At 47.2% G+C, this 11,993-nt stretch overlaps 1 protein-coding gene across 3 annotated transcripts in view; it reads right to left on the bottom strand.

Annotated features, from left to right (window-relative positions):
• Window positions 1-368: 368 nt before the first annotated feature.
• The window catches only part of Mtmr12 (myotubularin related protein 12), a 63,684-nt gene continuing 52,059 nt past the window's right edge, over window positions 369-11,993 (bottom strand). For 2 of the 3 annotated variants that reach the window (XM_029543986.1, XM_021208362.1), the window contains exons 12-16: window positions 11,798-11,868; window positions 9,819-9,991; window positions 6,857-7,024; window positions 5,863-6,024; window positions 369-3,100 (exon numbers count right to left, since the gene is read on the bottom strand). In XM_029543986.1, coding sequence (XP_029399846.1) covers window positions 2,531-3,100; window positions 5,863-6,024; window positions 6,857-7,024; window positions 9,819-9,991; window positions 11,798-11,868 — 1,144 coding nt within the window. In that variant the 3' untranslated portion in view covers window positions 369-2,530. The remainder of the gene's footprint in view (window positions 3,101-5,862; window positions 6,025-6,856; window positions 7,025-9,818; window positions 9,992-11,797; window positions 11,869-11,993) is intronic. The other variant, XM_029543985.1, reaches the window with a different exon arrangement.

The following is an 11,993-nucleotide window of genomic DNA, read 5'->3' as shown; positions in this document are numbered from 1 at the left end:
AACTCACTTTGTAGACCAGGCTGGCCTCGAACTCAGAAATCTGCCTGCCTCTGCCTCCCGAGTGCTGGGATTAAAGGCGTGCGCCACCACGCCCGGCCAGAGCATCTTATCATCATTTGGAATTTTGAGTATTTGTCTAGATGCTGGTTGCCTATTACCAGTCAACCACATGAGTATTCATACATGTACATACACATGCATATACGCAGAGGAGAGGAAAGGATGGAGGTGAGGAAGCTCAAGCACAACCTTGTGCTTGCCAGGGCTCTGTCTGCTGTGGGGCCTGCAGAACCCAGGACACGTTTATCATGTCCTGAATGAATGAGGAGGATAAACTAGGAGTCAGACCATGTACATCAATCATGGCACTGTTTCAAAGTTTTGCTTTAATCTCTGCAGTCAGCTACAAATGCAGTGAGACATGTATAAACTTTCATTAATACCCAGAAAATAAACTGCACAGTTAAGCTGACTCAGTCTAATAGCTTAGTCCCTTAAATTCTTAAAATTTAATTAAATCTAGTTTATCTTCAGTGTAAAAACAGAGGTATAAACAAATGCAAGTATTATACACAGTAAATTATCAACAGACACTTCCAAACTTGCACAGTGTGTTTTAAACAAATGGTCTTATTTTATCTTTTAATGTTAAGCATAATCCACATCTCAATCTTGAATAAAAATACACAATATATAAACCCACGGGAAGTTCTATACACAAATCCAAGTTATAGAAATCTGGCTTCAAATATAAATACATAAGTTGTCATAACCACACAGGTTGCAACAGCTTGTTTACTTTTTCTATTGTGATTTTAAAAAAATAGAAAAATATTTTAATGCACATTCAACTGCTAATAGCAAGGGTCATGACCTTGTGCCTTTAAACCATACTTTGTGAAGTACAAAACATCACAAGAGGCATTTTTTGGAAAGAAAATCACTAAGACTGTAGAGGCTACCATATAAACATTCACGTTATAATATGGTAACAAAAATAGTTCTCTCTGCTGAGGACTTGGGAAGCAGGGGCTGAGGGTGTGGCGGTTAGTGCTAGTTTAGAGAAGCGCAAGGAACCCAGGGAAAGGGAGCTAAGGAACTGGTGTGTTCTAAATTCCCAGCACAAGCCTAGCATGGACCTGGCCTGCAAGACTTAAGGCAACCGAGACTGAGTGCATTTGGCCCCAGAAACACAAATCCTGACCTGCCCTCAGCTTGCTGGGTCAACGCACCAACCCGGATTGTGCATTACTATGGAGGGAGATGAGGAAAAAGGATCATTATGTATGAAAGATGATTCAGTGCACTCAGAAAGGACTCTCTGTGGAGTTTCAAAATGTCTTATTGCCCATGAGCAACAGAGACATCCTCAACTGGACCTCTCCTGACCAGCAAATACAGATAAAAGGCAAACACTTGAGGCAGAGTCAACGAGGTCCCTCGCGCACTCCCATTCTTCACACTGTCTGTGGGACTGCACGGGGCTCCGTTGAGAATGACAGGACTGAGCTTTACAAAGGAAGCTTTCAAACATTAAAAAAATATATATCTTTAAAACAGCAGACCCAAGGTGACTAGGCAGAGCTGAGTTTCTTCTATGGCTTTTTACATCACTGAGGCATCATCCTGTGATAACTGCGTCTGACATGACTGCTTTCCTGTGAAAGCCACATTCGAATTGGCCTGCCTGCCCCAGCATCTGTGAGGGTAATGGGGAAGGCAAGGGGACCAGCTGAGGGGCTGCAGAGAGGCACAGTCCAGGTGTGGGGAGCAGAGGGCCAAATGTGTGGTTAAAACTGAGGGCTCCAGGAAGGAGCTCCCCCGTGGAAGACAGAGGACTGCCCCCAGTTTAATCAACAGGTCACGGCAGCAGGACCCTGGGCCGATGCGCACCAAGGTGGATTCACAGGATGGCATGGAGCAGGAAAAGGGAAGGTGGGAATGACAGCAAAGGAAAAGGGAAGGAGGCTGCCCCCACCCTGTGTTGTTACAGTCCAGGAAAGAGGGACTGAATGTTAGGATGGGGGACACCAGTAGAACTGTCGAAGTTTTCTATGGGCTCTGTGTGTGTGTGTGTATGTGTGTGTGTGTGTGTGTGTGTGTGCGCGCGTGTGCGCGCGCGCGCGCGCTGGAATATGCTATGGTTTAAATCAAGGAATATGCTATGGTCTAAGCACATCCCTTAATACCTCTTGCTCGGAATGGCTACATAATTATCTTGGCACAGAAATAACAGGAGGAAGCTCTTACAGCAGCCTGGCCATGAGCCATTTTGTGTACATATAATACAGGTGTCAGGAGACGACCCCAATCCTATGACAGGTCAAGGGGGAACTCCCTCCTATGCATACTAGAGGCATGGCTTTCATTGCATTATCTTCCAGAACTGTGGAAGAAAAGGAGAGCCAGCTCTCTTCCCGAAAGCCTCTGCTCTCTTTTCCACAGCCCTGGGCTGACACCGTGACACCAGTCCAGGGAACAACTGTCCCACCACACAGCGTGCCTCTTTCACAGTCCCTGAGGAGACAGGTCACACGTCCCCTAGGTCCACAAACTCGTCTTCTCGTTTGGCCAAGTCATCTTCACCTCCTAAAGCTTTCCAGCCACTGGTGGGCAAGACAGGCTTGGCTGAATGTCGCTGGAGCAGTGCAAAGGGGAACAAGGAAGACAGGCGGACCGAGTTCCTGAGCAGCCCGGGCGCCTGTGCGTGGACAGCCTCCTGACTGTGGTGCCTTGCCTCTATCTTCTCCTGCAAGCTCTGCACTTCCTCCATCATCTCCAAGAGTTTGCCCATGGTGGCCACTCTGCCACCACCCAGGATTTGGGCTTCTGGAATCCAACGTAAATAGCGCTGAGCCCACACCTTGATTTCCGGCCCCTCAATGTGAGGTAACAACAGGCCGTGGTAGTCTGTGGGCTTGCTATGCCAGCTGTCGTAGAACTCCCGAGAGCTGTCCTGGAGGTCATCGGAAGAGTTAATAAGTTTACTAATTCTCTTGCCTAGGAGATTCTTGATTAAATGATCTGTTTCTTCCCTGAAAAAACCTCTTTTGGGAGATGACTTAGACTGGGTAAGTGGCAAAGAAAGTTGTCGTTGATGCTTTGAAAGAAAACACAAAAGAGTATCTGGTTAGGAGGCAAGGTCACAGTTATTTTCACTAAAATAATAACAATGACAATAATTAATATAATGCGCATCACCATCCTGCTGTGAGCAGTGTCAATAGACATAAGAACTGTCATCTCACGTTCAAATGCTGTAGCACACAGGAGAGACTTCCTGCTTATGGTGGCAGTGAGTGATCTGTGTGATACACCATCAACAAACGAGAGAAACCCGACATATGTGGGGCTGCACACAAGGCATGCTGGGATAGACTGGTCCTTCGGAGAACGATACCAACGGACACAAAGTACTTTGCAGGAACCGGTTCGGCACATGTTAGTGATGTAGGCCACTCTTGGGGGCTTTTTGAGATATAGTTCTGCTACATGGCCTTGGTCAGCCTGGAACCCTCGGTCTACTGTGTAGAGCACTCTGGTCAGAAGCACTGGGATCCTTCTGCTTCCGCCTTCCAATCACTGGCGGTACAAGTGTGTGCCACCACTCCAGGCACTGCTTGGCTTGTTTTTTGTTTTGTTTTGATTTTTTTGAGAGCTCCCTCTACAGCCTCTTCTGCACATCTTCAAGGCACCACCACTGACCACCTGAAGATATCATCCCAGGACAAAATAACCTTTTAGCTTATCAGGCACTCAGTGGAGTTCTAGCTGAAGTCATAATGTCTCTCTTGAACAAGGGCAATAGAGGAATGTGCTCACTTGGCCAGATATTCTTGTCTGACAGGCTGCTCAGAGCAGGAACTTAAAGCTCAGAGCTTTAAGCTTTGTCCTGCTTGCTAACTTTCTCCGGAACAAAGTTAGGTATTACATTCTGGGTACACCGTGAGAGGGTTATGAAGATAAGTCAGAGGTTGTGGGGACTCATCGATGTTCAAAGGAAAAGGCACAAATGCAGGAAGAGGGATTTTCTGCCAATTCTTCTGTTCTTAAGGTATCCACTCAAAGAAGGAGAGCTGTAAGCAGTGGCTGATGCCTGTAACTCCATGCTTGGGAGGCTGAGACCAGACACGGTCAGGAGCTTAGGACTAACTTGAATTACACAGGGAGTTTTCATGTGAGCCCTGCAATGTTGCTCGCCCCCACCCTGCCTCATTTACACAGCTTGCAATCCTGCCCTCTGGCTCGCATCTTTCCTCCCAACCTCTCCTAGAGCCAACATCACCTGCCAGTGTCTCTAAGAAGAGACAGTGAGGACATCAGATAAGGGGTGCTTAGCTGTCCCAGCAGCTCCCACAGTTACCAGTCAGTTCTGTGAATCTAGCCCAGCTCTCCAGAGGAAAAGCAGGCTGCCACCAGGGGGCATAGCACACCACAGAAAAGCACATCTTTGCCTGAGCTGCAGCAAGCAATCTTGCTCTACCAGCAGAAAAGGTTAGCCTCCTGAGCCTGAGGACAGCTAAGAGGGTGACATGGCAGGTCTAGCGCCCAGCAGCTGACACTGTCTCCAAGTGCTGGCCATGGCTCACCTGCATCCAGTCTTCCTTAAGACTAGAACCTTATTCCACACCTGAACTGGTGAGGTTCCCAGAGGCCCTGAGAATTAGGCAGGACAGTGGTGGGAAAGCTAATGACATGCACAGGTGTATATCTGCCAGCACTATGGGCTCTGAGAGCCTAAGGGATCTGAGAGAGATTCCAGGCCAGGTGACAGAATGCTGACCAGGGAATGCTGTTTAAACTGTGCATCAGTTAGAGAACTCTGGGGCATGATAGTAAGTAAAATCAGGAAAAAAATTTATCTAAAAGAAAATAAGGGCTTGCGTTTTGTGGTTTAGGGTACATGCTGGCAAACTCCAGTCCATGGGCCGAAGCTGGAAGGGACAACTGTGTAAACTGGGGCACTCCCCCTGCAGTAGGAAGGTAGAGCGGACACAGGACAGACAGTGCAGACACAACGCTTGTCATTCTCAGTTTATAGGTTTATTAAGAAAAGTCTTGGGGGGCTGGAGAGATGGCTCAGCGGTTAAGAGCACTGACTGCTCTTCCACAAGTCCTGAGTTCACATCCCAGCAGCCACATGGTAGCTCACAACCATCTGTAACGGATCTGATGCCCTCTTCAGGTGTCTGAGGACAGCCAGCGTGTACTCATGTACATACAAATAAATAAATAAATCTTAAAAAAAGAAAAAAGCAAAGTCTTGGGGCTAGAGATGTGGCTCAGTGGGTAAGAATGCCTGCTCTTCCAGAGGATTCAGGATTGACTCCCAGCACTCACATGGAGGTTCACAAATGACTATAAGCCCAATTCCAGGGGGTCTGATGCCCTTTGTTCTAGCTCTTTTTGTGGGCACCAGACATATATGTGTTACACAAATATACATCAGATAAAACACAGATGCATATAAAATAAAATAGTAAAGTTTTTATTAAAAACAAAGAAAAGGTCTTGCTATGAACTATATGAACTGGCAAATGTGTGGTAAACTTTCCTAATCAATGCTCCCTTTATCTACCAGCCACACTCAGTGTAAGAGAATAAGAGGTACAATTCCATGCAGCATAACTGTGGCCACAGCAGTCTCAGTGACAGGTCTCATCAAAGCAAAGGTGGATTTGCTAAAGTAAGGGACATCACTAATGAGACCCAAACCTGAGCACCTCAGATCCCAACTGCACACTGCAGGAAGAGGCAGCACACCAACAGAGAGATCCATAAGGTAGCCTTTGTCCTCACATACATGGGATGGAGGAGCTGGGGGGGATGGGGGGGGAGTGGGGTTAAGACAGCACATCTTACTTTGAAACGTGATCCTTTCCGCTGGCCTTTGTCCAGTTTTGGCTTTTCCACATAGAGAGGGTTTCTGAGTAATGTCTGTGCTTTGGGTTCAAACTGTACTGACCAATCCCACACGGTGAGCAGAGTCAAAGGCTTGCTTTGTGCATCCAGGCTTTCCCTGCCCTGCCAAAACAAGCATAGGTCAGTCTAGCTTCCAGGGACGGCTGGAAAGCAGACACACGTTCTCAGAAACCGGCTTCAGGAAGAATGAGTGCCTGTGTAGGCCTGTGTTTCTCAAGGTAGACGCCCTTGGCAGGAAAGATGGTGGAAGGCCCTTATTTCCAGTGGTCTGGGTCTGCTCTCAGGCTGGGTTCTTTCACAATAACCTGGTGAGTTAACCCCTACCTTCCCGTATTTGCCATCTGAGGACACTAAGCCTAAGAACGCACAAGTGAACTGCCTGAGGGTGTGGAGCAGGCAGGCTGCAAGGCTGTCACTGAACCCAGGGCTGTCTAAGATGCACCTTCCCTGTTCCTGCTTCCTTCTGGGACCTGGCAATCTACCAACTCAAAGTCAGTCACAGAGCAGGAGAGGGCTAGATGAAGGCATAGAGATGAACAGATCACCTGCGGCACAGGCTGGGCAGGGACCTAAGTCAAAGCCCAGCTATCTTGTTCCCTGGGCATCCATTCTTGTCCCAGAGTAACTCTAGGCATTAAGGTAATGAAGAGAGGACATCTGGTCTACCTTTAGCAAGGTTAATTAACTTTTAATTTGGTTTAACCCCCAAACTCCAAAATTGACTTTCATCTTAATACTTGCAATATATATTCTTTGGCTAGATACTTACTGGGATAACAATATGTAACCAGAGTGTGCTACAAGGATTAAATACTTTCCTAGGTAGGAATAGCTGGGATATCTTGAATACATGCCACTTTTAGAGTCACCATTATGCATGGAGTCTGTAAGATGCAGCTTCTTTGGCACAGGGGTCTTCAAGAGGGACTCTTACCATGTTAGTATCTTTTTGATGAGGTGAATTGAAGAAGAAGGTGCTAAAAATAGGTATATACAGGCTATCTGACAGAACAGTCAGGTATGTCTCTGTGAACTCAAATGCCGGGGGATACTGGTGCACCAGCTGCCAGACGCAGTCCAAGAAAAGCAGGAACACAGGAACCTACGTGAGAACAAGACACACATTACTTAGCAAGCCCAGGTCCAGCAGGAGCTGTCCCAGCTCAGTGGACAACCACCAGAAGCTTCTGAACCCCACCTCTCTGGCGAACAGACAACCTGCTCCAAGTGATGGACATTCTCAGGGAGACCACGTCCCTGTGGGCTAGCAGCAGGGTCTCAAGTACCTACTGTGTCAAAGGTGAGAACCTAAAACTGCATAATGGATATGCACGTACACATGAGAGGCTGCAATCAGCTTTGGTGATAGAGAACACTAATTCTCAACTCCAATTAAGTGAATTCCTTTTTGTTGTTGGATTTTTGTTCTGTTTTGGTTTTTTGCTTTTTCAAGAAGACAGGGTTTCTCTGTATAGCCCTGGCTGTCCTGGAACTCACTCTGTAGACCAGGCTGGCCTCAAACTCAGAAATCTGCCCTGCCTCTGCCTCCTGAGTGCTGGAATTAAAGGCGTGCGCCACCACTGCCCAGCTGGTGAATTCTATTCCTCTTCAGAGAATCCAACCGCAAAACTAGGACATTGTAATGACTACCATTTTACACTTTGTTAGGAGGAACAGTATATGGGGGCATTCCTGCCTGCCCCCGTGATAAGAGGTGGGGACGCAGTGCTAGAGACTCTGCAGGCGAAGGTTCCCCTCTTTACCACTCAGAGAGGCCCCTGAAGGCAAAGGCTAAAGCTGCATAATGGGATCCTACCTATGTTCAAATGTGTTTTGTTAACTGGGTCCGACGTTGTACATCGTGGTGCGGAGCCTAGTGCGCACCACGATGTATTATTTTTTTTTTTTTGGTTTTTCGAGACAGGGTTTCTCTGTGTAGCCCTGGCTGTCCCGGAACTCACTCTGTAGACCAGGCTGGCCTCGAACTCAGAAATCCGCCTGCATCTGCCTCCCAAGTGCTAGGATTAAAGGAGGAGTGAGCCACCATTGCCCGGCTAACTGGGTCCTCTTTTGAGTCATTTTCTCAGTTGTACTACACTTATGATTCACCAGTGATCCTGCAGTAGAGTAAGGCAAGACTGTGACAGTGTCTACCTTCTACAAGAGTAGAGATGCAGGCCTAACACAGAACCGGTAAGAGGAAGAATTATTAGATAAAGGCCAGCTCTACATCAATAATATCACAACCACGCCAGCCCGCTCTCCTTCAGAACTCAGCATGTTGGTTCTTAAGAGGCTTTATGCTATATATTATGGACAATACCACTAAGGTACTGCAATCCCAGGCTGGTCTCAAACTTATCATGTAGCCAAGGATGAATGTGAAATTTATTCCTTCTGTGTCTACCTCCCACGCACTGGGATTGGAGGCATATACCTATATGTGCTAAATATATGAACGTCAAACATATAAACCTCACTGTATAGTAAGGGCAGGGCTCTTAAGTGTGAGTGCCCTTAAAAGGGCTGAGCACAGGTCTTCTCTTGGCCTCTTCCCCAACAAAGATACAGAGCCCCTCAGTCTCCCTTTCATAAGCCATATAACACCCTCCCAAACACTATCACCCCTCTCTGCCTATCAAAGGATGCCTCTCATTAACCTTTCAAATTACTTCCTCCAAGTCCCCTCCAAGACTAAGAAACGGTGGTTTCTTAAGTTTGATAGCATACAGAAGAGCATAGGTCTGGCCTTAAAGAAACTAACTGGCATAGTGATAGAGGCCGGAGTATCCCCAGGCACCTGTCAAGCCCTGTAGAGCAGAAGCCAAGGCTCTCTATTCACAGTGTCCTATGCCAAGCTGTTCAGCATCACGGACAAACATGTTGGTTAGTTATCGAGAATAAGAGAAGCCACAATTCACACTGCTAGCATGTGTTCACTCTAAAGATGACTTAATTAGGTAAGGGTGAGTCCATTTTTCCTTTCACTAGATACCAAAGAGAACCAAGGAATTTTGTGTTGCTATTGCCTGAAACAGCACACTACAATCCAGAGGAAACTACATGTTAACTCAGGCTGGGATGTGGCTCTGCAGACATAAAACTGTGTTATATGCCTATAATCCCAGTGCTTGGGAGATGAGCACAGGCTTATAACTTCACAGTCATCCTTGGCTACACAATGAGACTGAAACAAGCCTGGGATATGTAGTACCTTGTTTAAAATAAAATGAAATAAACACATAAAAAAATTTAGACAGAGAGGCTGAGCCAGCCATGTAAAGGGAAGCGAGCTGGGGCGGATGGTGGTGGATTCACGGAATCCCAGCTACGTGGCATGATGAAATGGAAGACTCTTGAGTTCAAAGCCAAGGGTTTAGGCAATATCACCAAAAGCTCACACCCCAAACAACACAGCAATGACAAGCACTAAAGGGGAGAGGCTGGGACTTGGCCACTTCTCCAGCACTTCAAAGGCTCTAGCAAATGATGGCACGGACCCAAGGAGCATGGACTCTGCCAAGTGGACCTTCTGTGATAAACTTATACACAAAATACCACTCACTGCAGAGTTAAATTTAGCGAACTCTGAAGGGTTCCATCTTCCTAAGCCATTTTCTAAGTGTTACAAAACCAGTATTTCTAGTATGAAACATAGACATAACCTTACTCTACACAAGTTAGAAAACTTTGAACATGCTCATTGATATTGTTTTAGTCCCAGAAGGATTTCGTGTTGTTTAAAGCATTCAAAGTCATCCTGAGGAGATGGACCAGCTTCCTGGTGTCTACGGAGTATGCACTTGTACCTGGCAAGCATATCCGACAGAGGACAGTGGCCCAGTGAGAGGGAGTTTCTCCCCAGGACTGCAACAGTCCGAAGTGAGGACACTCACCTCCTCTTTGTCACTCTGGTGGAGATGGTTACAGCGGTCCAAGAAAGAGTGGCCACCCATGACCCACTCCTTTTGGATGAGGCTTTGGAACCCAGTCCTGGTTCGACAGTGGGCATCCATCATCACTTGCACCAGAGAGGAGAGGAGACAGCAGAGGTCAGAAGCATTCTCTTCTACAAGGAGGAGGGCAGAGTGTTAAAGAGGCAGTGTTCTCATCCCACACAGCTGACAGGGTTCCCTACGAGCAAGGTCTGGTATTACTTCCTATAGACAAGGGCCAGCTGGGGAGACAGGCTGCTTGTGGCTTATCAGGACAGGGCCCAGCACATGGGGGTGGTAAGCACAGATCTGCTTACTGAACAAAGGCAGCCTGAAAAATCAACTTTTAGCACACAGCACCTGTAGATGCCATAAAAGAGAACAGTAACATCTATGCACCGATAGCCCGCCTAACTGTAGCCGGGGCCTACCTCCCTTCCTTTGGGGAGAGAGTCACCTCTCACTGCTCCAGATGCAGACCCTTGTCTTCCACTCCCTATCCTTCTTGGATTGCTTTGCACTCAACGACCTTTACAGCCATAAGGCTCTTTCCTGTTCTGTCTGAGGAACACAGAGGCGCCTGCTTCTCCTTGTCAAGCCTAGAGGAGGAATTCTTGATACTCCTCCACGTGCCCACCTGGAATGCACTTCATACAACCCACAAGGCTAAAGTCTCTTCACAGAGTTACCTCGCACTGCTGACTTAGAGCAAAGGCAAATGCATCCCCAGTCATGCTCTCTTCTTAGCATCTGAAGATACTAAAGCCAGGTCTACATTTCCTGTGCTTCTTCCTATTTATTCCCCCTTTCCAAAAAGGTCCAACTCATACTGCTTTTTTAAAATGTCCTCAAGGATGGTGGTGAGAGTACCATTCAGGTTAGAGAACTAGAACTAGTGATATAACCATGCTGTTAGCATCTTTCTTCTCTTGCCCTAGAATTACAATGCACTAAATCTCAGGCTTACACTCATCTCTAACAACCATGCAACTACCTGGGGTTAATAGAAACAGATGCACGAATATAAGTGTGTGTGTGTGTGTGTGTGTGTGTGTGTGTGTGTGTGTGAACCTGCATGTGTGTGGGTGCATGTGAAGGCCAGGCCAGAGGACAATTCTGTGTGTTGTTCCTTGAGCACCATCTATCTTCTTCCTGCCCTCCAAGACAGGCCTTTCTCTGGCCTGGAACTTAGGGTTCTGCTAGCCTTCCTTTCCAATGAGCACCAGGGATCCTGTCTCCTCCTCCCTGGTGCTGAGATTACAAGCACATGATACCATGCCTGTTAGTTTGTTTGTTTTCCAAAGCTACTGGCTGACTCATTTTCTCTGCCCAAGAGACAGATGTTTGTATCTGTCCTCTAGCGTTGTCGGTCTTTGACAGTTCCATCTTGAAGGCAACAGCACACCTCTGGGGACATTGAGCTTCCACCAGAACCAAACTGCACACACTGCACAGCTCTAGAGTTGGTTCTGGGCTCTCCCACCTCTGAGTTCTCATTCCTCTGTACTAGCTATTTAGAATTTAAATAATACTCTTCTCGTGTCTGTGTAAGAATATGCTTAAGGTGATGTTCCCATTAGTGTGCAAGTGTGTGGGGAAGCAGAGTGCTGTACACGGAAGGTGCTTAGCATGAGCACTCAGGGCTAAGGCACTAGCACCCGGTGGTCCAGAAACCACGAAGAGGAGTATCTTCCAATCTGCTTTCCTTTCTACAGCAACTGCATCAAGCTGCCAGCACACACACAGGGACAGTCATCTAAGCAGCTACAGGTCCCCCGGGGAAAAGGGTACCCCAAAGACTGTTGGGTAAAGACACTGAACAATTCCTCCTTGGGCTGTGAGTAGGTCTGCCGAGTTCCATGTAAACTGCACCACTCTATATACACAAAACTAGATACTCTTGGCAAATGGGGTTGGAAACCTCCCCCCCCCCTTATTACCCAACAGGAGGATGTTCATGCTCTGTGCTTCCAGGCATTCCGTGATCTCTATTGCTTTCTTCAGGCAGCGTCTACACATGGAAGAGAAGAGAGCAGGGGCACTAGTTACTGAGCATGGTGCTACAAGCAGGACGTTTACAGGCAGTTTGAACTATGGATATACACAAGTACACACACACACACACACACACACACA

The sequence above is a fragment of the Mus pahari genome, chromosome 11 (genome assembly GCF_900095145.1).
Source record: "Mus pahari chromosome 11, PAHARI_EIJ_v1.1, whole genome shotgun sequence".
In the NCBI taxonomy this organism is placed as follows: domain Eukaryota; kingdom Metazoa; phylum Chordata; class Mammalia; order Rodentia; family Muridae; genus Mus; species Mus pahari.
This window is presented reverse-complemented; position numbering and strand designations above follow the sequence as displayed.